This window comes from Equus przewalskii, chromosome 1 (assembly GCF_037783145.1).
Source record: "Equus przewalskii isolate Varuska chromosome 1, EquPr2, whole genome shotgun sequence".
NCBI classification, from domain to species: domain Eukaryota; kingdom Metazoa; phylum Chordata; class Mammalia; order Perissodactyla; family Equidae; genus Equus; species Equus przewalskii.
This window is the reverse complement of record NC_091831.1, coordinates 15,540,548-15,566,628: the sequence shown is the minus strand read 5'-3', so window position 1 is coordinate 15,566,628 and position 26,081 is coordinate 15,540,548. Positions and strand designations below refer to the sequence as shown.

Below are 26,081 nucleotides of genomic sequence, written 5' to 3'. Positions count from 1 at the left end.
CAAGGTTGCTGTCCTTGTCTGCATCAAGCCATAGAAGGGAAGGCACATAGAGGATTGTCTGTGGGTTTTTATGAGTAGGACTGGAACTGGTGCACATCTGGGCACTTCTGTCTCATTTGCCAGAAATTGATTATGTGGCCCATCTCCTTGCAAGTGAGGTTGGGGAATAGAGTCTAGGATGAGACCAGCAGTCTCTGCCTCATACTCTACAAACAGACGTTCCTAGATAGCACATTAATAGTCTGAATGAAACAATATGGTTCATAAAATTTTACAACTCTGCTAAAGGGTTCAGCAAGATTGCATTTAGGGGAAGTCCTTCATCCAGAGCTGACATGATAAACTGCTGATTATGTACAATTCCCTTCTCAGCTTTTATAACAGTTTGGGAAATTGAATTTTCCCAAAACATTCTAAAATTTGAACTTATTTGAGTTTACAAAGTAATTCCCTTGGACGCTAGCCTCTCTTTCAGAATTTGGCAACTTTGGGGCCTAATTCTACAGCCTAGATTGAACAAAAGTCTCCCTAATTATGGATTAAATTTTGTACCATCTAAAATGCCAACATAGAAATTTTGTGTGAATTATTTGGTAATTCACACAAAATGTATTTTGCTTCATGGTAAACCCCAGAGTGAACATTGGCTCTTTTGTTTGTTTGTTTGTTTGTTTTTAGGTTTGTTTGTTTATTTATTTGATTTGAGTAAAACAGGCTTCAGAAAATGACAATTCTTTTCGGTGAGATTGGGTAGGCAGTTGTTAGTGTAGTAATTATGCCCCCCAAAAAATTACTTTTCATATTCATTCCCTCATTTGCTTGTTCATTCATTCAACTAGCATGTGCTAAGGGCTTGCTATGTACCAACAGGGCTAGATGCTAGAGTGTGACAAGGCCCAGAGAATTCCAGCCTTCTCCAAATTTATGATCTGGAACTGATTGTGACGGGTGTCAAATGAAGGATGTTCTGAGGGAAGGTGGTCTTAGAGGGGAGAAGGGAACCAACTTAGAGCTGGAAAGGCTCCCTAAACAGGGGATGAAATGCTAAGATACGAAAGATTGAAAGGGAATTTGCCACGGCTCCCATCCATGGAATTCCTTCCTTCTACCTTCTGCCCTGACGTTAACATTTACCTTGACAAACTTTCTGGAACTTTCCTCACACACAAACAATTTTCTTGCTTTTTTCTGTACCTGTAAACGTTGTCAGGGGGCTGAATTATTATTTGACCATTTTTGACCTACAAATGTGGCAATTTCATATGGTACAACCTATATCTGTGACACTGTCAGGCTAAAAGCTCCAGTCTCTTAAAATTATGGTATCCCATTACAGTCTGTAAAAAACTTATTTTAAGCAATCTATCACCAACTGAAAACATCCCAGTTCTTTTCTATAAAATACTTCTCTTTCAGATTATTTTTCCCAGACCAATTTTCCCCAAGGTGAATTTTCTTTTTCTCGCTTATTCCTAATTTCATCTGAGGGTAGGGTCACTGATTCCACCTCTATGATCTCAGAAGTACCCCAATTCCTTTTGTCAGTTCGTTTATTCTTTTCTCCACGTTATTGTTGAGAAATAATTTAGTACTATGGACTATAAAAATAAAATATCAACTGCTTTCCTAAAAGGAATGAACTCTCCTGAAGAATTGCCTCTATTTCACTATTTTTGAGGGTGAGGCAAGGTTATACGAAAACTACACAAGCTGGTAAGCTTTCAGTATTTGTTTTCCAGACCGCTGCTATCAAATCTGTGAAAACAATTTAGTTTCACACATACCTAGAGAATTGTAAATTAAACAAGGGGCAGACTAGAACCTTCACTACAATGAAATTATACTGATTCTGAGCAGTATAGAATCGTGTTGGAAGAGAACTGTTCACTTCTACCCTTTTCTGATCTTCCCACAAGGACTGTGGAAAATTTTACCTCCTCTATCAATCTTGGTTTATTTATGATTAAAATTAGAAATATATCCTTGGAACTTCCTCTCTTTTCATGCCACTTTTCCATGGAACTGTTCAAAAGATAAAGTTTGTCTATAAAAGGACCTTCCAGTGCTATCTGGTTGTGTGCAGAACCTGATACAACTGCCACGGTAAGTTAGGCACATGTTTTCCAGGCTCATTTATTAGAATTTACCTATTTTCCCCCAGAGGTTTAACTGAATTTGAATTATGCCAATCTTTTAAAATTAGCCAGACTTAGTCATATTTTTAACTTTATTTAGATGCTGCGAATCTGGACACTTTCGCTGCTGCTGGGAGCAGTAGTAGGTAAGAAAAAATATTTATGTAGTGCTGGAAGAGATTCATGCTCAATACTTTCAACAAAGGCTATGATGGCTGAATTCAAGCCACTGTGAGGATAAGGAGTAGAGCAAGAAAGATGAATGATTAAGACCGCAAGTGCTCAGAGCAGGGTTGCCGGATAAAAGCTAAGACCCGTTAAATTTGAATTTCAGATAAACAACGAATATGTGACATATTTATATTAAAAAATGTTCGTTGTTTATCTGAAACTCAAATTTAATTTGCGTTTTTATTTGCTAAACCCTAGGTCGGAGTCAACGTGGGGTTTGAACCCTGGCTCCATGAGCCACAACTGTATTACCCTAAGCAAAATTCTTAACTTCTCTGTGCTTCACTATCTTTATCTGTGAAATGGGCGTATAATACCACCCCTCTCATGGATAATTGTGAGACTTAAATAAGGTTAGTCATGTAAATCATCTTGTCCAGCACCTGGCACGTCGTAAGATTTTGAGAATGCAGCCCCCATGACAGCTACTACTCCTACTCCTACTAGACTTTTTCTTCCCCAAGAACCCTTTCTTTGTGTTGTTCTTTTATGGGGTAACATTCAAACCAAGAGTTGTCTCAAACCATGGATTTTCTGTTTGATTATTTGTGAGTAGCTTCTTCATCACAGGAATCCAGGATGCCATTCAAACATAGGTCAGAGACCTACTCAGCCATGTGGAGATATAAAGTTTTGGCATTTGCACGAAATTTAAGCTCCCCACCTAAAGCCCAAAGCCAGAAGATAGCTACAAGGAGTTGAGAACCTCATCCTCCTCCCACCAAAGGCCTGGGGATACAAGGCTCTTTTCTTGGGGATAAAGGCTCTTTTCTTGGGCACCAATGGCCCAAGGAAGACATCTGAATTGAGAGGCTAAAGCAGGTCCCAGTATGGGACTGGACAGAGACACAAGAGGAGGGAGGCAGCCTTATGCTGTGGAAACGAGGAGCAGCAGTCTTCTTCAGCTGGGACGTTGTCTATTGAAGCTAATTTGCGAGTGTGTAGATAGGAAGATGTTTGGGGATATGGGCGAAGAAAATATGCCAGAAGATGTAACCTAACTCACAGTTTGGCAGAGAGACCATTAAAAAGAGCATTCTGGTTAAGCTAATAGCCTTGAAACGCTTCTGGGCGATTGCAGGAAACGAAGTTTGCTATGAGAGACTCGGCTGCTTCAGTGACGATTCGCCGTGGGCCGGGATTGTGGAAAGACCTCTCAAAATATTGCCCTGGTCTCCAGAAAAGGTCAACACCCGCTTCCTCCTGTACACTAACGAGAACCCAGACAACTTTCAAGTAAGAGCACTCATCATTCTCAAAACTAAGTGCCGTCTGCTTTATGTAATAAAGATACTGAATTTTAAGTCTTTCAAAGAGAACGCATCAGAACTTGCATTTTTGTAGACTTTAGGGCAGTGAGCTTAAGTGTTATTTTATGTAAGTTGTTTATAAAAGGTCCATTAACTTGATATTAATCTTATCCTACCTCTGTGGTACCATCTAAAAATATTCTAAACATGAATATATATATAAATATGTAAATAGTATATATAAAATATATATATACACACACACACATATATATAAGATCTCCCAATATTATATATATATAACATAAAACACACACACAAACACAACAAACCCTTCCATTGTGTGGAGACAAGACCCCTGCCACCAGTATTACAGTGGACATATTATCCCGAGTTGACAACTGTAAAAATTATAAGATGTCCAGAAAGCAGCAACTTGGTGATGATTGCAAATGATGATGCTTGCTTGTAACAGGAGAATCCTTACTCATAAGGATCTCAAGCCCTGGTGGTCTTCTACCTACCACCTCCCACCGCGTACAAATGGCTCTATTGAATACTATCAGAAACTTATGTTAAACACTTCTCCTCAAAACAGGAAATCGTTGCAGATCCTTCAACTATCCAGAGCTCCAATTTCAACACAGGTAGAAAAACCCGCTTTATTATTCATGGATTCATAGACAAGGGAGAAGAAAGCTGGCTGTCCACTATGTGCCAGGTGAGACGTGGTCATCTCTTAAGGGGAGGTTGTTTCTGGAGTGATAATTGTAACAGGGAAGGCATAGGCCCCAACCAATCAGGACAAATGTGAGCCACCATGACATTGGAGGATCCTCTGACCCTGCTGGGCCTGGGGTTCCCAAGGGAGGTCCAGGAGGCGGTAGGGGGTGAAGGGGACCTGGGACAGTCAAGGCAGCAAGGTTGCTAACCATTTGGTGGCTCTGGGTAGTGGTTACTTAACAACTAATACAGAGAGATTTCAAAATTTAGCAACAAATATTGCCGTACTGATGCAGCATTAGTTGCATTTTCACTACTTTTTTATTTTTTCAACAGTTGTTAATTTCTATATGAAGCGCCAAGATAACTCATTTTGCCCAAACTAAGTATTTTCCTTTGATTTTTACTTGCTACTCTTTGATCTCCCATGGTAGCAATATCTAGGAAAGCTGTATAGGTTTTCATTTCTGGCTTCTGTTGTCTCAACAGTAGTGATCCTATTTTCTTTAATTTGCCTTTGGCTATGTGCCCTGTGATAATGAGGATTTAAAAGACAGAAAATCAAAAAGAACAAATTTCCCCGGTACGTGCTAGTGCTTGAGGAACATTATCTTTGGTTCATTTATTCATCAAGCTTCTGCAGGCAGCTCTGCTACAAGGATGCAGTCGTTTCTTCAGAGCTCTCAAGAGAGGAGACACAAAGGTCCTACATCCGTTTAGTTTCAGACGTGTCTACGATTCAAAACAACGGCTGAGTTGAGTCAATTCCAGAGAGTCTCCATTGATCCTGAAGATAGTCAAAATGGACAGCTAAGTTTAGAAATCATTAGTAAAACTATAACTGGGCTTCTAAAATAATTTAAAGCTGAAGATTATTGGAGGGAGAGTAGTAATAGATTTCTATACAACAGTGAAGGAAAAGAAAATGATTCTTAGCTCAAGAGGAACGTAGATTTTTAGATGTGTATACACAATTTATTTCTGAGATCCCAAAAGCAGATGAGTTTTTCTTGCATTTCGTTTGGCTTTGACAATACTGTTGTTTTATGATACAGAAGCGAGTGGATTAAATTGGAAAGTTAAAGGTTCTGAATTCCAGTTTAGACTCTATTCTTAGCTAACCAAGACATTAGCAAAAGGTTCCCATCGTTCGGTTTTTCTATCTGTAAAATGGAAGAGTTGGAGATGATTTCTAAGATTGCTTCATTCTTCTCAAATTCTTTTTGGAAAAAAAGTGGGGATATGTATAAACACACACGCAAACAAACAAAATTCCTGCCAGATCCAACATTCAGGAAACTATCATTGACCCCCATCAAACGAGGATTCCAGCGGATTTCTGGTAAATTATGCTTTTATGTGAAATAACGCATCTCTGATGTACAATAATACATATTCATCCAAAAACTTTGATTAGTGTTTTCATCACGGAAAAGCTTACTCATTTACCTTCAGCATATTTATTTAAGAGGTCCTAACATAGTCTTCCATTTATTCAGTTATTCACCCATTCCATAAATAGTCACTGAGCACCTACTATGTGTCAGGAACTGTTCAAGGCACTCAGGATACAGTAGTGAAGGAGACAGGCAATGTCCTGGGGCGCTTTCTAGTAAGGGCAATGTAGTCTCATGACATTTATGATGTTCTAATGAGACAACCCATTGTACCATATTTTATACATATTTTTTCCCTGAAACAAATGTCTAGGGATCTGTTGCAATAGAAATTCCAGGAATCTAGTTCCCGTTACGGCCAAATCTCCAATTTGGAGCCAATGTTAAACTTTAAAAGGGATTCCATATGCATAACACACTAGAAATTTTGCTCATTGGATTGGGGTTAAAGGCAAGCAAGATACTGTATAGGTCAAGGACGGAATTTATCCTGGTCCTCAAATGTGTTCATTTGTAATTCATAAAGATCCTGAATTACTTACCTATTTATTGTGTCTCTTCCACCAGAACATGTTTAAGGTGGAAAGTGTGAACTGTATCTGTGTGGACTGGAAAAGTGGCTCCCGCACCGCATACTCACAGGCTTCACAGAACGTCCGGATTGTGGGGGCAGAAGTGGCATATCTTGTTGGAGTTCTTCAGGTAACTACTTCCGGGTTACATAAAAGCCCAAGGACATTGCTCTCTGAATTCTCTTCCAAAAAAAAAAAATGCTGTAGGTATGATCACTGGTAAACACAGTTGTCTACTGAGATTTGGCTGTCCCCGTGTTTGACAAGAAAAATGCAAAAAATCTAGAATTAAGCTTATCAATAAGTATATTTTAGATCAATAAACTAGTTTTTTTAAGTGATATTATTTCAGCAACTAGATAGGTTGTTTCTACTGAATTCACCCAGTATTTCTTTTAATTTCACCAGTTATTAAAGCAATTTGACGTGATAATGTCGAACTCAAGATTAAATTACTTTTGTGTTTTTGTTTTTTTATTTTATTTTTTAACAGAAGCACAACAATAACAAGCTAACCTGATTTGGTAACTAAAAACACAGAAAACATTAAACTAGAATGTGCTTGAGCAATTGCTTTCATTATTAATTTCTCATCCAAATATTTGCTTCCTCATCCCTGGGTAATAATTCCCCATATCCGTCCACGGTTCTCACTACATAGTAATACAATCAAAGAGAGCCCTGCTTCCACAAGTTCAAATGTTAAAATCATTGCTATTTTCTATTATAACTGTGAAAAGAAATATCCTTCAAAATCAATTGCTTTGAAGGGGGTAGTATGTCTTCTTTAAACTCAAGTTTTCAGGGGCTGGCCTGGGGGCATAGCAGCTAAGTTCTCATGTTCTGCTTCAGCAGCCTGGGGTTCGCTGGTTCAAATCCTAGGTGCAGGCCTACTCACCACCCATCAAGCCGTGCTGTGGCAGGCACTACACATAAAATAGAGGAAAATGGGCACAATGTTAGCTCAGGGCCAGTCTTCCTCAGCAAAAAGAGGAGGGTTGGCACTGGATGTTAGCTCAGGACTAATCTTCCTCAAAAGAAAAAAAAACTCACGTTTTCAGAGGTCTTCATTTGTTTCCATCTTGAATTTTACAAGATTTGGAAACATTCTGAAGAAGTTTTCTTTCCAACAGTCATCATTCGACTACTCTCCTTCCAACGTCCACATCATTGGCCATAGCCTGGGTTCTCACGCTGCTGGGGAGGCTGGAAGGAGGACCAATGGGGCCGTTGGACGGATCACAGGTTGGTCAAAACAGTAAAAGCTGCAAAATTGGACTAAATGTAGCCAATATGGTGTCTAAAAAGATGAAAATTTAGTGCAGCCCTGTTTTTCACCTGAGGAGACAGGTTTTTCACATTTTCCTAATTGGGCAACATGATCAGAAATTGGTGTGTTCTGAGGCCTTGTGAATTTTTTGTTGATATCAATCTTTGGTCTACCGAGCCCTGTTTAACATATAAATATTGCATGTGACTCAAATGTGAATTAAGAACATCCGGAGGCCTTGTTGATATCTATCTATTTCCCTTTGTCAGGTATTCACAAAGAACAAGTTTCAAGAATAGAATAACATAAATAATAAAATAAATAATAAAAAGAATTGAACCCAAAGAGTTCAAAAATGTATAATTAATTATATTCTGCTTCAATAGCAATTGATAATTAGCCAAAAACTCATCAACCATAACCCAGGAGTTGAAAGTGGGGGGCAGATGGTGAGGCTGCCCTGGGCTGCCAGTTCTATATGCTGCTAATTAGACAAAAAATATTATTTTACAGACTTCAGCCTGGTTTACATTTGGCCAATGGGGTCACGTGTTGGAGACCAGGTCCTAAAACAACCCTCTAACTTTATAAGAAAGACTTTGCTCTCCTGGATCTGAGAGTTGACAATTTCAAAGAATGACCACTTTTCCATCTTCCCATTCTGTCTCCAACTTCCTAATTCTCTTTTTAATGCTTTGGATAATTTGGCTACATTTGGATTGGTGGGGGCATCTGGAATGCTGGTCGTTAATTCTTTCCCATAGTCTGTAAATGTTTATGAGAGACTGCTGAGCCATGCACTGCGACAAACTGTGGTCCTGGTGAGTGTGCAAGCCAAGTCCTTGCTGTCCCTGGAGTTTACAGTCTAGCAGGAACTCTTTTAGCCTGAACATCCTTTAGGAGCCCAGCGTCTCCTAGAGTCTGGCTCTTTCCTTGTGACTACTGCTAGTGACTGAGCTTGTCCCCATGACTAAGCATCCATAAATAGAGCCAAATTTCATGGTTTGAGGGAAATTCACTTCGATGCAAATAGTAAATTAGACAGATTTTCCTCCAGAAAATGATAAGGTAGAGAAAAACAATCTTATCTCTCTCATGCATAACTTGTCATTACCGCCAAAGTTTGCATTCTTGTCTGTAACTGACGAAGAAAGATGAATGTGCAGGTACATTGATAGGTATTAACATGACACGTCCTGTTTACTTTAGGGTTGGATCCAGCTGAACCTTGCTTTCAGGGCACACCCGAATTAGTCCGATTGGACCCCAGCGATGCCCAATTTGTGGATGTAATTCACACAGACATTGCCCCCTTCATCCCCAACTTGGGTAAGTTCCTCAATTCGTTCTCCTAGAGTGTTTTCTGAGTCTGTACATTAGAGTGTTTTAGAGTGTTTCAAGTCTATACATTAACATCAACTTTCCCATATTTTAAAATTTTTCAGGGTTTGGAATGAGCCAAACTGCAGGCCACCTGGATTTCTTTCCAAATGGAGGAAAAGAAATGCCCGGATGTCAAAAGAACGTTCTCTCTCAGATTGTTGACATAGACGGGATCTGGCAAGGTAAAACCATTATGCGCACGAAGAGATTTTCTCTTTTTCATGAAGAAAGTTTGTGTTTTGTTTTACTAAACTTGCTACATATTTTGGTATTGTACAGGTCTCACATTTTCTAAACAAAAGACTTTTAATTGTATCCCCAAGATATAGGACTTTCACTGGGATAAGTGGGCCTGAGGAGATTGTGGGAAAGAAAATGTGTTTGTAGTAAACTTTTCAAGGATCTAATTCAGGGAATGCCTTACTAAATTGTCTCTTATGGACCAATCTTTTCCTTCTAAAGTTATTTTTTCATTTCATTTAGCTATGGCATAACCATATAATCTTAAACAGTATTTAACTTCTGATTGCATCACTGATTATAAATTCACTTCATGAATGATTTTGTTCTGTGACCTCCATGAGTTCACGTTTATTAGAGAAATCTATTCAACAACGATATTCTGATCATGGCTTTAACTTGGAAAAATAATATCTGTCACTGATGTAAATCATGTCTGATTTCAAAGGAACTCGTGACTTTGCGGCCTGTAATCACTTAAGAAGCTACAAGTATTACACTGATAGCATCCTCAACCCTGATGGCTTTGCTGGATTCTCTTGTGCCTCTTACAGTGATTTCACTGCAGTAAGTAGACTCCACCTTGTACCTAAAGAACTTTGTCACCATCACTTCTCATGACTGGTGTGGTTCACTGTACACGATATGCATTCAGTGAACGTTACTGTATGACTGCCACATCATTTGTACTTTCAATTATACACATTATTCCAAAAATGATAAGGCATTGGAGAACTTTAGAAAATGGGCTTATAAACTGAAATGCTCCTTGTCTGTCTTGTTCTCTATCACTTCTGCATGGAGCAGGTAAACCGTCAAACTTATTTTGAAATAATTCTAAGTAAAAAAAAAAAATAGTCTATGGACGTCTGAGCTATGGCTACAAGATGTTGATGAATATGGAACACTTGTCTTAAATGTTGACCTTTTAAAACTATTTAATTATGGGCGTGTGGATATTTCTGTGCAATCCCATAATTGCCAAGATTCTTTTTTTAGTTTTCATCTTGTTTGGTTCTAAATATCTAGGTTAGGATCCTTATCTTGGAACTTGAACATGATATATCTACTACCTGCTGGGGTTTTTTTAATTGCTTTTCCTCTCAATATAATTTTTCCAAATAAAAAATGTATAACATGTCATTTAATAAATAAGAGTTCAAATAACACGCTAGGTGAAGTCATAACTACGAAGAAGCTATATGTTAGTGAAAAAGAGAGAGGATCTGAATCCCGGGTTCACCATTAAGTAGCTGAATGATTTGGGGCAAAATACTTAACTTCTCTAAGTAAATTTCTTCATTTTTAAATGTAAATAATAATGGTAGAGTCCACAGATTTCATGGGAGGATCTAATGAGATGATATGTTTTAATTGCCTAGCCCAAAACCTAAAGTACAATAATTAGCATTAAAAAAATGTTGGCTATTATGTGTGTGTAGGAGGAAGGGTACATATTTTATTCACTGCACAACTTACGTATACAACAAGAGCACCCCTGTTCTTTGGTCTAACCTTATTTTTATCTTCTTCCCAAATCTCTGTTCTCTTGGTAATGGGGCAAACAAACAAACAAAGAACTTTCGGTTTCATTCAGTTAAAACTTTGTCTCATTCAATAATATAAACAGTCCTTTTAGGTGATGCTCAGACCTTTTAGAAGAAAAGATTTTCAGTTTTGCAGATTTCTCAGTCTTTCCCTCTAAGCTGGTATTGGGCAAGGTGATGATGGTGATGGTATTCAGTGCGTGTGCTGGGCAGAGGGGAGAACCTAGGGGTCTACCTTATGGACGGGTGCAAGGCAGGTGTCTGCAGATGATGTCTGGATGTGTCTACTCTTCTGGCTCGGCAACGCCCTCAGAGAGCTTTGGCCATTTCTTCCTGGCTGGCTCAGTCACCCCTTAGCTGTTACTGGATGCAGACCCTGAGACTCAGCCCAGTCCCCATTTGATCCATTGATCCAGCAACCCACCACTTGCCTCTACTGTGGACCAACCTTGTCTCTCCGTAGTGGGAATTGTGATGTTTGTCCCTCCTACTCTATTCCTCTCTCCCTTCTGTCTTCCTACAATTCCTTGACCCAGAAAGGGAGAACATTTTCCTGTATGGCATCCCTCTTCTCCAGACCCCAACCTCATAGCTAGGCCTTAATAGCCAACATGGGCATTTCTCTCCACAATGGGAGAATTCTGGGATCAAAATCCTTCAGAACTTTATATTCTAGGTAGGAGTTAAAGGAGTTGAGAAAAGCCTGACTTTTGAGCTTATTGTCCTCCTAATGGGTCCTATTTTGCATATTAGAAGCTGATTTCATCTCCTGCTCTTTCTTTTGCAATCTTTCTAAAATAAATTCTAATCACCTGCGGGTGGATGGATGTCTTGGGACAACTGGGGCAACTTAAGAGAGGCAAAAGAGAAAAGATTAAAATACACATATAAATATCTTATAAATTCTTGTGTGATTTTTAATAATATTTTTGTTAGTATCGTGTTATTTAACATAAACTACTGATTTATCATTGTAAATAATAAGATGCATTTTTAACCTCTGCTGAGACACTATTGAAGTCCCCTTTTACCATCAGAACAGAATTGACTTCAGAGTATTTGAATTGCAACAATACATGAAAAAAGATGGTGCGCTATTGAAAGAAAGAGCATCCTCAGTCATTACGTGTTTATTTTCTCTAGAACAAGTGCTTCCCCTGTTCAAGTGAAGGCTGCCCACAGATGGGTCATTATGCTGATAGATTTCCTGGGAGAACAAAAGGAGTGGGCCAGCTATTTTATCTAAACACCGGTGATGCCAGCAATTTTGCCCGTAGGTCTCTATTTTATTCGCCTTAAATTCTTAATGCTGTGTATTTTATCATGTCCGGTAAAAATGTGTGAAACTGCTTTTCTATACAAAAGTTTTAAACACTCCCTCCACAGCATGGAAAATGCATAGCCAAACGATGGCTAATTTGGACGGGGCAGAACAGAGTTTGTGGCCCGAACTATCAATGACACAAAAATGGATTTCTTCACATTTGATCCTGGTGCTGAATTCAGGAGGATTCTTCTGCTCCAGCCTCTTCATATTCAGACAAAAGTTTCACTGAGCAAAATTCTGAGGTTTTGTAAAAATAAATCCCGGAGAAAAGTAATCCCGGAGAAAGATGGCAGAGGTTGTGGGAATGGAGAACAGTTGACAGATTTAAAAGAAATTTAGATTGTAGACTCCATGGTTGATGGGAATTAGAGAATGTGTGGGAGGTGAGGCATGGGGACAGAATTCACGTTTCTTTTCTCAGTAATTGAGGAAGAAAACTATTTGGATGGGAGTTAATGGGGTTAGCTGCATTGTAAAAACTAAAGCCAAATTTTACCCCCTCCCCAATAGCCCAGGCTAGCTCAAAATGGCAAAAACTGGTAGTTCACTATTGACTAGTACCATAAATTGGTTACCGGAATTTAATACATTTCCAATGGCAACAGAAAGTTGAGTTGTAGAATTTTTAAAATAAATTAGACTACTTAGACAAAAAGATGACAGTACTATAAAACGTGGTGATCTATGAAAATGAAGAAAACTGTTGAAAATGTCACACTCTACTATTTTTCCACTATCTTTTAACATTAAGTTCTCTTAACATTCAAGAATAAATTGTCAGGTTAAAAAATTGAAAGCAAGGGGCCAGCGCGGCGGCGTAGCAGTTAACTTTGCCTGCTCCACTTTGGCGGCCTGGGGTTCACCCATTCGGATCCTGGGGGCAGACCTACACACCACTTGTCAAGCCATGCCATGGCCAGTATTCCACATATAAACTAGAGGAAGATGGGCGTGGATGTTAGCTGAGGGCCAGTCTTCCTCAGCAAAAAGAGGTATGGCGGCAGATGTTAGCTCAGGGATAATCTTCCTCAAAAAAAAAAGAAAAAGAAAATTGGAAGCAAAATATATTACTTCACCTCTTGGCTTGAAAACCGTTGACTTTGGAAAGACTCTGTGCTCCTCCCCTTTACCAATGCCTGTCTTCTGAACATTTAGATAAGAAATGTCTCTGACTACTTGATTAGAAGAACTACCAACACCATATACAAATTATGCAAAATTCAGCAGTAGTGAAATCCAAGTTAGTCTGTTTCCAGTGTGTCTTCTCTACAACCTGATATTGTGCAATTTTTTTTCCCATGCAGGTTGGAGGTATAGGGTAGATGTCACACTGTCTGGAAAGAAGGTTACAGGACACGTGCTAGTTTCTTTGTTTGGAAATAAAGGGAACTCTAGGCAGTATGAAATTTTCCAGTGAGTAAAATATTGCTCTAAATGTCTTAAATGCTGGAACCCTTCACATGCATAATGTATGTTCTGGACACAAGAGTTTATTCCTTACTGTGTGGGAGTATAGTGCTGCCACATATCATTAAAAGGAAATGCTTATTCCACCCCTGCACCTTAATACATTTCAGAAGTCTGCTTCTAAATATTTTTTCTGTAACTTCTTGAGAAAACCACTTAGGTTTAATTTGATTTGTGGCTTCTGATTTATCATCAATAAAAATTATTCTTCCCACAAAACAACTGGGAAAAGATGATATAATGATGTCATCATTTATTAAATTATAGGAGAATTGTGACTAAAACGTGTTTGAAGTTTTATTAAAGCAAGGATGACTTTAAAGTAATATGAGTTATTGATGACAAATGAACTACTACTGACTTAGCATGTATGTTTGCATTTATTTAAAAGATTAGAATGGCAAATATACTATCAGTCATCTTACTAGAGACGCATTGCAAGCTGGTTTTAGAAACACGTATATATATGTATATGTACATTTATGTATGTTGATGTATGTTTTTATTAACTTCTCAACTTCCAAGGGGCACTCTCAAACCAGACAATACTTATTCCAATGAATTTGACTCAGATGTGGAAGTTGGAGATTTGGAGAAGGTTAAATTTATTTGGTACAACAATGTGATCAACCTAACTCTACCCAAAGTAGGAGCATCCAAGATCACAGTGGAAAGAAACGATGGAAGTGTGTAAGTAATAAAAATCTAAAGTGATTTGAAGTATTGTCACATTTATAATTCTATCTCCACTGAAGTTTACTTTCAGTTAAACCTCTTACAATGGTTCTCCTATACCCCAGCCACAGCCGCTCCCTAATACCTTTGTTTCTTTAGGAGAAAGGGTAGAACTTTAGGAAAACAACTTTGATAGATTTGTAGATGCAGGTGGTGTTACCTGATACAAGCTAAGTGTTAGAATGAGAATCTGGCTTCATGATCCTGAGGTGAAAGAATGATTTCATTGAGTGGCTGTGCCTTGTGCTTGGGTTTGCTTAATATGTGTATCTTCCCCAAAGTTCCTGGGTTCACCAATTGCCAGTTAAATTATCAGGAAAACACTTAACTTACCAAGGAATACAAACAGGCTGCTCTGCATCATTGGCCCTCTTACTGAAGGCAGAAGTTAACCCTTGGTTCTAAAGAAGACTGAAGTGTGTGTGAGCCAAAGGATATTTACCATCGTGAACCAGAAAAAGTGAGCTGCTGCTGACGATAATTATAACAATACCAATGTTAGCCCAAGTGTTCTGAATATAAAGCCAAATTCCGAGGCACAATGCTATGCTTCTTCTGTCAGCGTGTTATTCAGTCCTCAGAAAAGCCCAATGAGGGGACTTTTTGCTTCTGGCAAAGATGGAATCACAGAGACAAATTCACCTTCTAACTGAAACAACCAAGAATTCAGATAAAATGTAAGGAATAACAGTTTTCAAGACACTGAACATCAGGCAACAAAAGAAAGTGATCCCTGAAAGACAAGAAACAAATAAGGTGGAGGCTTACAATTGTCCTAGCTCACTGCCTGGAGAGAGTTTCCAGGATATTACACAAGGAGGAAAAATTCAGGCAGAGCCTGGTAGACCTTCTGAGTTGAAGAGACAGAGCTAAGAATCCAAAAAATCCAAGGCAACTAGATGTCACAGGACAGAGCACCAGAGAGGAGAGTTACAGAGAGAGAATCTCAGAGCTCTGGAAATTTCCCTTGAATATTCAGCAGAGTACCGATAAGCACATGTGTGTGAGGAAACTAGCCAACGCCAGTGAACTATCCATCTGAAAGGATTAGAGAAAACAGTGCCCAGTACTCTTGCAGGGCTGGAAATGGTAACTGTTTCAACCAACCAGACTAGATAAGCTCATAATCCAAGAAACTTTGGGTAGAGTATTTAGGAAGGCCTTCCCTCACTAGTGAGAAATCATTAGCCTAGACTGAGCAAGACCTGAAAGGATCAAACTGTTTCCAAATAATTTAACTGTACCCCAGAAAAGAGTTCAAGAAAATTTATAGAAATACAAAATTATCCAGCAGCTAACAGGCTAAAATCTACCATATATGACATTAAATAAAAGTTTTGCAGGTATACAAAGAAGCAGGACAACATAACCTATACTGAGGAGAATAATCAATCAGCTGAAACCAAACCAGAACTGACACAAATGTTAGAATAGCAGACACAGACATTAAAATAGTTATTTCACCTGTATTCCATTAGTTCTAAAGGTCAGTAGAGGCATGATATTTGTATAAAAAAGATCCAAATGGAATTTTTAGAGATGAGAACTATAATATCTGAAATGAAAAATACACTGGATGCAATTGACAGCAGACTAGATGTTGCAGAAGAAAAGATAAGCGAATCTGAAGACATAATAGGAACTATCCAAAATGAAACACAGAGAGAAAAAAGAATTTTAAAAATCAAGAGAACATCAGTGAGCTGTGAAATAACTTCAAGAAGTCTAACGCAGTTCTCTTTGAAGACCACAAAGGAGGAGAAACTGAAAAATAAATCTGAAGGAATAAGAGCTCCAAAATTTTCAAAATTGGTGAAAACTGTAAACCAGCAGATCCAAGTGCTATGACAAGAAACATGAAGAAAACTACACCAACACACTTCAAAATCAGATTGCTCACAACCAGTCATAAAGAGAAAATTTTAAAAGCAGCCTGAGAAAAAATACACACTACGTACAGAGGAATAAAGACAATAATTACAGCAGGTTTATCATCAGAAACAATGCAAGTGAGAAGACAGTGGAACAGCATCTTTAATGTACGGTCATGCACCACATGACGACATTTCGGTCAATGACAGACTGAACATGTGACAGTGGTCCCATAAAATTAGTACCACATAGCCTAGGTGTGTAGTAGGCTGCACCATCTAGGTTTGTGTAAGGATACTCTGTGATGTTCACAAAACTGTGAAATCACCTAATGATGTATTTCTCAGACCATGTCTCTGTCGTTAAGTGATGCATGACTGGCACCGAAAGGAAAAAGCTGTTAATCTAGAATTCTATACCCACAAAAATATCTTTCAAAGACCAAGATGAAATAAAGACTTTTTAGACACACCAAAGCTGAAAGAATTCATTACCAGCAGATCAACACTGTGAAAAATGTTAAAAGAAGATCTCCGGGGAGAGGAAAATGATGCCACTTGGAAAAGAATCTACAGAAAAGAATTAAGAGCATAGGAAATAGTAACTATGTGATAAATGCATGAGATTTTTAAATATTATTATTGGTGGGGGGGTTAAATATGTGTATAAGTAAAATATATGGTAGCAATGCCACAAAGGTTAGGAGGGGAGAAATGGAAACATATTGGTGTAATGTACTTATACCATATGTGAATTGGTATAATATCAGTTGAAGGTAAAATTCGATGTTAGAAATATATGGTGTAAATTCTAGAGTGACCACTAAAATAATAAAACTAAGAAGTGTAGCTAATAAGCCAACAAGGAGATAATGGAGTTTATTAAAAATAAGGCTTAAAAAGAGAGGGGGGGAAAAAAAAACAAAGAACATAGGGAACAAATAGCAAGCTAATAGACTTAAACCTAATCATATCAATAATCATATTAAATGAAAATGATCTAAATACAGCAATTAGAAGGCAGAGATTGTCTGACTGGATTTAAAAAAATCAATACCAACTATATGCTGCCTACATGAAATGTACTTTAATATAAAAACAGAAATAGATTAAAAGTGAAAGGACAGACTGGGGACGGCCCCATGGCCAAGTGGTTAAGTTTGCACGCTCCATTTCAGCAGCGCACGCAGAGTTTCGCAGGTTCGGATCCTGGGAGCAGACCTAGCACTGCTCACTAAGCCATGCTGAGGTGGTGTTCCACATAGCACAACCAGAACGACCTACAACTATGTACTGGGGGGCTTTGGGGAGAAGAAGAAAAGTGAAAAACTTTAAAAAATTTTTTAAAGTGAAAGAACAGAAAAAGATATATCAATAGGTGTTAGGGAAATGCAAATTAAAAACACAGAGACACTACCATAAACTTATTTAAATGGCTAAAATTAAAATAATTGACAATATCAAGTATTGGTGAGGATGTAAAGACTATTAATGGGAATATAAAATGATGCAACCACATTTGAAAACAGTTTGGCAGTTTCTTTAACAGACAAATATATAGCTACCTATGATTCAACCATTCTACTCTTAAGTACGTACCTGAAAGAAAAGAAAGCATCTATCTCTACAAAGATTTGCATATAATTATTCATAGCATCTTTTATTGTAATAGTCAAAAACTGGAAATCTGTGCACCAACAGGAGAGTAGATAAACCAACTGCGGTCTATCCACACGATGGAATATAACTCAGCAATGAAAAGGAATGAACTAGCAATACATGCAACAACATGGATGAATCTCAAAATAATTATACTGAATGAAAGAAGCTAGACAAAAGAGTGCATACTTTTGATTCCATTCATATAAAATTCTAGGCAATTCAAACCAGTCTATAGTGACAGCAGATCAATGGTTGCTTGCGGGGAGGGAAGATGGGAAGAAAAGAGAAGGAGAGATTACAAAGGAGCAGGGGGAAATTTTTGGATTGTTGGATATGTTTACTATCTTGATTGTGGTGATGGCAGATAGGTACTATTATTATCTCTGTTTTACAGAAAACTAAGTGAGAGCTCAATGCCAGAATCCATATGCAGGATATTTGGCTGCAGCTAATTCTTAACTACTACAAAGCAAATTCACTTCACCTTTATTCGTATATAGATATCACGTGCCCTTCATTTCTTGCATCTCTTACCAATATTAGTTTTTAACATTTAATTTGCCATTTTCAAGTCTTCCAGCCATCAGACCACAGGGAGGGAAATGAAGATGGAGAGAAAAGAGCATTTTCTGAGCTCTTTTTATGTGCCAGGCACATTACATATGCTAATATATCTTATTAAATAAAATTAGCTCCAAAGCATCGCAAGTATGTTCAGTCTTGACGAGTAAAACTAGTCATCTCAGTTGAACTATTGAGTTAAAATAAGAATGCCTTGCCAGTGTCACACCGGACCTTAGAATTTTTATTCTGGCTGATTTCTTGTCATGATGCTGGCCCTGATCTTCCTCAGTTGTGTTGGTTGACAATGTGCCAAGTGTTAGTAGGCACTTGGGGGATGTGACAGATGAGCCCTCCCTGTCCCTTGGAGTGTCCAGTGACACCTCCTCTCTGTTATTGCCCAGCCATGAAACAAAATTGGGAAGGAGAATTCAGTCCTTAAGACAGAAGAGGTTTTTCTTTTGGCCATTGTCTGGTCTTGGGCACAGGCTGTGGCTCTAGGCCTGAGGGGAGAGCGGAGGCTGTCCTCTTGCTCGACATGCCCGGGGTGTGCCAGGAAGAGTTGACTTCTTGTTGTTTTCCCTCTGCAGGTTCAACTTCTGTAGTGAAGAAACCGTGAGGGAAGATGTTCTGCTCACTCTCACTGCGTGTTAGGAGCTGCTGACATGTGACCATTGAATCTCCCTGCTAATAAAATCTACTGGTGAAGCAATGTATTCCTTTCTTTGTCATCGTGTCCATTACTTCCAATGAAACTTTTGGATGTGGTGATTAAAATCCAAAACTTGGAGTTGGTCTGAAGAAGCACAAATGACTGTCGAATTTTGCTACATACTATGTGGCATTCAAGCTTAGGAATATTGTTTACTTGATACTGGCATCGTGTCCATTACTGCTATTGCTGATGTCATTCTGATCACTTAAGGCAGACTTCCAGGTCCAAAATGACCCCCTCTTGGTGGGCACAGGTGGCAAGTACTTCCCTTTGCTACTTTTTCCATCATCTTTAAGTTCTACGTCTGCTCCAACTCAGATATCTGGGAAGAGATGACACAAAGGAGACGGACAAGGAGTGGGCACATTGGGAGCTTCCTAACTCGTCTCCCTTCTCCCAGTGGGGTCCCCCCAAACTCCTCTCCTCTCTGCGACCTCTTTGATCTCTCTAAAGCACAAATCAAATATCCTCCCAATGGTTTCCAGAATAGAATCCACATTCCTTAGCGAGATTTGCAAGCCCCACCTTGGTCTGGTTTTCACCTAGGACTCCAGCATCATCGCTCACTAGCTTCCTTCTAGAACTCTATATTCTGGCACTGTCCCTCAAAAGGGCCTTAATTTTGGATGTTACTGGACCTTTATGCAAACTCTTTCTCTCCCTAGAATGTTCTTTCCCCCTCTTCCTGTCTGTTTAACTCCTACTGTTCTCAATCTCTGTGTAGACATGACTTCTTCCATGAAGCCTATCTCCGCTTCCATTACCCACATCCCCTAAGATTGTATTAGAGACTACCTCACTACATTCCCACGGTACCCAGGACTTCTCTATCTTACCACTTCTCTCTCCGTATTATAACTACTTGTTTACTTGCCTGCATACCCTTTTGTAAACTCCTTAAGGGGTTTACATGTTGTATGTGCCCGGCATGTAGTAGGAGAGCAAACAAATATTTTTTGAATGACCGTCTCACTAATGGGAAGAGTGAATAACTCCACTAGAGTCAGTATTTAGACTTAGGCCATGTCCAACCAGTGACATCCTAAGAGAGAAAGGGACAGCTGCGCTAGGTCTTAAAAGGTGGGTGGGATTTGCCAAGAGGACATGGTGGCAAAGACGTTCCAGAGACGGAATGGCATAAGCAAAGGCACAGAGGTATGAAAACATGAGAAAGTGAAAATGCTTTTCATTCTGTCTTTCACCAAACTATATGCAAGTCGGTCAACACATGAAGACATGTTCTAAGGACAATCAATCTGTATTAACTAGGATGCTTTCATGCACATGAACCAAAAGCTCTAACTTGAACTGACTTAAACAACAAAAAAATGTATTAGCTCATATCACTGGAAAGTCCATAGGTGGGAGAGGCTTCAGGTTTTGTTGATCCAGCAACTTAATGACCTCTTCAAGAGCTATTTTCTTTCTGTCCCCATGCTCTGTTGTCTGTGATGATGGTTTTATACCAGGGCTGGCTCTCCTCCCAATTGAAGGACAGCCATCTACCACAGTCGGGACTATAGACCTCCTCTTTCACATCCAGCAAGAGAAAAAGAACATCTCCCTCCCAATCTTTCCAAATGAAACTCCTGAGATTCATGCTGATTGGCCTGTGGCCTGGGAAGTGGAATGTGCTGATTGGCTTAAGCCAGTCAGGGCAATCTCCTGGACAAAGGATAAAGCCAGCATCCACAACGTACATGGACCACGTAGCGGAGGAATGAATATCTGAATGAAAGTAGTCTTCCAGGACTCCTGGGGATTTGGCAGAGCAACTGGAAGAATAGAGACACCATTGACTGAAATGGGGAGTACTTTGGGAGGAACAGACTTGAGGAGGAAGGTCAGTTTTAGTCATGTCAAATTTGAGATGGTCATCAGACACCCAGTTGCATATATGAGCATGGAGTTGAGGGTAGAGCTCTAGGTTAGACACGTAAACTTTGGCATCTTCAGTGTATAGATGGCGTTTTTTTTAAAAGCCCGGCATCTATCTATAAAGAGACTAACATATTGCTTAATCCATACTGAATGCTTAATAAATGTTTAGAATTATAATTACTATGAACGCCTCATGGAATTTTCCTATGGCATACTAAAAATGACAAATAATGAATAACAAAAGAAATTAATAAAGGATTATCTGCAAATTTATTTAAGTAATAAGATAGAACAAAGGGGTTTAAAAGAATTTAATTTTAAAAAAATACATCTGTTAAAAACCCTTTTGTTGTAGGGCCGGCTGGTGGTGCAGTGGTTAAGTTCGCCCGGGGTTCGCCGGTTCGGATCCTGGGTGCGGACATGGCACCACTTGACAAGCCATGCTGTGGCAGGCATCCCACATATAAAGTAGAGGAATATGGGCACAGATGTTAGCTCAAGGCCAGTCTTCCTCAGCAAAAAGAGGAGGATTGGCAGCAGATGTTAGCTCAGGGCTAATCTTCCAAAAAAAATAAAAACCCTTTTGTTAAGAAGGATATCCATTTTCATTGTAATGAAGCAGTTTGCAAGTTGCTTTAATTGTTTTAAATGAATTGTTTACTCAGATTATTTACCTATTTCTGAACTCAGTAAATTTTTAGGAAATATTCTTGTTTCTAGAGCCCTAAATCAATTTTTTTCTTCCCGTAAAGCAGGAGTTCCATGTCAGTTTGAAAGGATGGGCCAGTCCATATAAAAACGATCCACCTTCACCACATGAGTTTTAACCTGTTTCTTGCTGGAGGGTCTTTTTTTCAAGGTTGGATGTTAAGAGCCAATTGCCTTAGACTCTGTGGTTCAGGCTGCTCCTCTGAGAGGGGCCATCAGAAGGCAACTGACTACCGCCTCCACGTTTTTGTTTTTCCTAACATGTGCCTTATGCTTTCCAGGTGCAGTCACTAGTCTACATGCTTTATCCACATTTACGCATTTGATTCTGACAATACTCTACAAGTCGGGTACTTTCATTACCCCCGTTTTCCAATGAAGCAGCTGAAGCACAGAGAGCTTTCTTGACTTGTCCAAGGTCCCAGGCTGTTTACTGGTGGGCCTAGGTTTTCCCAAGGCCATCTTGAAGAGAAATTTTCCAGTTTGGGTTTTAAATCAATCCCTTTGGTACTTGCATGGAGTGCAAGTTCATCATTTCTTGATCTAACCACTGCTCAAGTTGGCCTAGATTTTCCCAGCACTCTGGGATTCTGAAGGCTGAGGGCTGTTCTGGAAATGCCTGGGTCCCCTACAGGGCTTGCAGACTTTTGGGCCTAATGATTCCCACCTGGCCCCAGGGTCTGTGTGGTCTGAGATGTTTGCTTGTTAGCCAGCCCACAGGAACTGCTGGGATCTCCCAATATTCATCAAGGACTTTGGGAAGCCCGTGCTGCACTCAGAAACCTAGTTCATTTTCCACAGATAGGGCATCTCTGATAAAAAAAAAAAAGAAAGAAGTCAGTCACTGACTGATGATAAGGCAAAGTCTTGTGCCCCACTGCCATTACAACATGAAGGGAAACATTCTGCCATTTCGAGGGATAGTTACAAACATTGGTTCAATGAATGCAGGTGAGTGCCCAGGCTGTGGAAAAGATTTAGAAAATAGCTTTCTCAATACAAAAACTTCTTTGGAATTAAGGGGCTCTGAGGACCCAGCTTGAACCAACTCCACCCTTCCCCCAGAGTTCACAAGATTGTTCTCTTACGAGATGACGAGGCATCTGAACGTTCTGAACTTGAAACTGAAGGAGAAAACAAGGACAGAACTGATAAGCTGGGAAAAGCAGCCATTCAGCTCCATTTGGACGTGTAAACGTGGCAGATGATAGCTGGTGACCTCACTCTTTACCTTTGTGACCTTCAAGGCGTTACACGTCTTGAAGATAGGAGAGCTGTCTGGGGGAATGACGCTATAGTTTCAAAAGAGATCCACAGATTTGTGTGCACATGAATTCTGCCTTAAGTGCCTGAAGCTGATCAGGATTAAGTTTATGCAACATATTTCAGTTGTTGTTGCTATTGGAAATCCCAGAAATCTTTCCATCCCTGGTGTGAAATGAATTAGTTGGTCTAGGAGGATCTAAAGGATAAGCAGCTTAGACTCCCATCTTGCTAGGGGTTTAGTCAGATTAAATCCCCCGGGCATTTAAAGAGGAGCCAGTGCATTAGAGCACGGTGCATATTGACAGACGTGGGGAGCTCCGCACTGTCTTAGGAAAGATACACCCTCAACTGATGCTGTGTGCCCAAGAACGGTGACAGTGAGGGCAATGATAGCTGCTCTCTGAATCTCAGGCCTGGCTGAGCTGGGTTCCCTTATTGGTTAGGTATTGCTGCATAACAAACCATCACCAAACACAGTGGCTTTAAACAGTAAGCAGATACTAGTAATCTCTGGGTTAGTTGTGTGCTTCTTCCGGTCTTGACTGGATTCACTCATTTGTCTGTGTTCAGAGTGAGTTGCGTCAGCAGTGCTGCTAATCTTGGCCGAGTCTCTCATATACTGGGAGGTCAGCTGGTTTGAGCTGGCCCAAATGTTGCTGCCATCACATTTAACGACTAAATCAAGTCACACACATAGCTAGATTCAAGGGATGGGGAAATAGACTCCAGTTGTTGATGAAAAGAGCTGCAAAATCACATCGCAAAGGGCATAGATACAGGCGGTGGAAGAGGGTGAAACACTGTGACCATTTTCACAGTCCATCTATCACCATCTCTAACCTGTTTCTCCACCCCTGGGACGCCTGGAGCTGGAGAAGGAACAAGCCGGGTGTCAGGAGGGTTTTCCCAGTGAGGGTCAGCCCAGGCTCCAGTCTCTGGCCTTCCCACACTGCCTCCTCCTCACTGCTGTCATCTGAAGTGTGGCGCCTTTCTGGTTCACTTGCTTTGGGCTTTTGTAGACAAAGTGCTCCCCGACAGCTTCTGCTTAAACAATGAATGCCTGCGAATACAGAGTTGCAAACAAGCAGCAGTCCTGACCAGATTTTCTGAGCAGGAAATCCAGCCTCCACAGTCATCATTCACTCTTGATAACTAAGGAGGATCACCTCTTCATTATTTCAAGGTGTGATAAACACAAACAACACTTTCAAAGAAATCCCCTGTCTACCAGCCACTAATTGCACCTTTGTACAAATTAAGTCAAGTCAGCTGACTCGGGATCGTTATTTTATTCCTGCAGAACCACACACCTCTTGCAGCGGCTGCCCAGCTCACAACTTCACCTCCATCTTTGGGTGCACAGGGGTGTGTCTCCTCAGCCAGGCCAGCCCAATAGGCCCCATTCCCCACTGCTAATTAATTTGGGGACAGCTCCTGGCCTAACCCAGCCAATCACCTGGTAATGAAGAATTCAGAGCTGAGATGCCCAAAGCCAGGAAGTCTCTGCAGGAGAATCAGGTCCCAGGTGGGGGGATCTGAGGATGACCAAGGATTCCAGGGTGGTCCCATTTCTTGGGCTTCCATTGGGTCTCACGGTTCAACAATTTCATGGATTCCTTGAGATGCCCCAATATTCTTTCAATAAATATCTCCTTTATAAAAAAAAACCTTAGCTACCCAGAATTGATTTCTGTTGCCTACAACCAAAAGAACCTTAACTAACATGCCTCAAAAAAGTTACCTGTTTAAATAGCTAATGGTCTCTACTCTCCTGGTGTTTTGAGGGGTGAGGAAAATAGCCCATATATATATATATATATGTGGATATATATATATATCTCCACATTAAATATCCATATCTTCTGTCCCTTAAGTTCCACTTGTAGGAATTTATCCCACAGATACACCATCCATGTGGAAAGTGACAAATGTATAAGAATATTCGTTAAGGCATTGTTTTTAATAACAAAGTATTGGAAACAGCCAAATGTTCACCAATAGGGGACTGATTAAGTAAACATCCAAAGACCAGAATACTGTAAGGCTGGTAAGAAGATTGGAGCAGATCTATACTCACTAACAAGGAGTGACTCTCAAGACATATAGTTAATTTGTAAAAATCAGGTTGCAAAATAGTGTGTAGAAGGTGTTAACTGTCTATATTTTAAAATAAATATTATTTCTACATAATGCGTAGGGTATCTTTGGAAGGACACACAGGAGCTGGTACAGGAGCATTTTTAACTTTGTATTGTATTGGATGTATAGTGGCATGTATTACCTATTTGCAAACATGAGTGAAATAAAATTATTTTAAGGAAAAAACGACCCCCTGAATGCCCATGCCCCTACCCTTGAGTGTCTGGAGCCCACACTCTCTCTCATCACCAGACTCGAGTGGCCGCTGGAGGTTAACCCTCCTTTCCTGCTTGGAGGATGTCCACATCGGCTCTGCCCACCTCAGGCGGTTTAAACATTGAACCCCCGAGGCAGGCGTCTTTCCCTTGGGGTGAGCATAGAGTCCACAGCTGACTTCGGCAGTGAGGTGAGCTGCAGGGGAAACAGCCATGGGGGCCTGAGCCCTGGGCACACTGTGACAGATCATGTGACGATTGCGTCTCCTGAATCTAATCAGATGTTCATGTTCTCACTGCTTCTCTGAAGAGTGACATCTCTTTCTTTCCCCTCCTTAAAACTGTGCCCTCTCACCTTTCCCAGCCCTGAAATTCGCTGAGAATAAGGTTAAAGTGCCTAAGAACTCCATCTGTGTGTGCATTCATCCTCTCATTAATTCATAACCACCTCAGTGCCTCAGGCATCGTTCTAGAAGCTGGGATAGAACAGTGACCAAAACAGATGAGGTCTCTGTCCTCGTGAAATGCATTCTAGGTGGGAGAAATGTGACTACAAATGAATAAAAAGAAAAAAATATAAATAATTATAACTGGTGACAAGTGATCTGAAGGAAACAAACAGGGTGCTAAGGAGCAGGGGTCCGGGGTCAGGTGGGAGGTTGGTGGTGGAAGGGCTTCAGGGGTTGTCAGGGGTGGCCTCACTGAAGATGTGACATTTAAACTAATTGTTAAGTGACAAGAAGGAGCCGGCTTACTGGAGGTCTAGGGAGGAGAGTCTCAGGCCAT

At 39.9% G+C, this 26,081-nt stretch overlaps 1 protein-coding gene across 1 annotated transcript; it reads left to right on the top strand.

The window, feature by feature from the left end:
* Positions 1–2,000: 2,000 nt before the first annotated feature.
* Positions 2,001–19,087, top strand: LOC103547380 (pancreatic triacylglycerol lipase). Its single transcript, XM_008514529.2, has 13 exons — positions 2,001–2,103; positions 2,236–2,281; positions 3,448–3,602; positions 4,215–4,337; positions 6,304–6,438; positions 7,442–7,553; positions 8,788–8,907; positions 9,024–9,143; positions 9,650–9,768; positions 11,892–12,021; positions 13,380–13,488; positions 14,068–14,232; positions 18,962–19,087. Exons 2-13 carry the CDS (start codon positions 2,236–2,238, stop codon positions 19,023–19,025), a joined length of 1,398 nt encoding a protein of 465 aa, XP_008512751.1. The 5' UTR covers positions 2,001–2,103; the 3' UTR covers positions 19,026–19,087.
* The last annotated feature ends 6,994 nt before the right edge of the window (positions 19,088–26,081 follow it).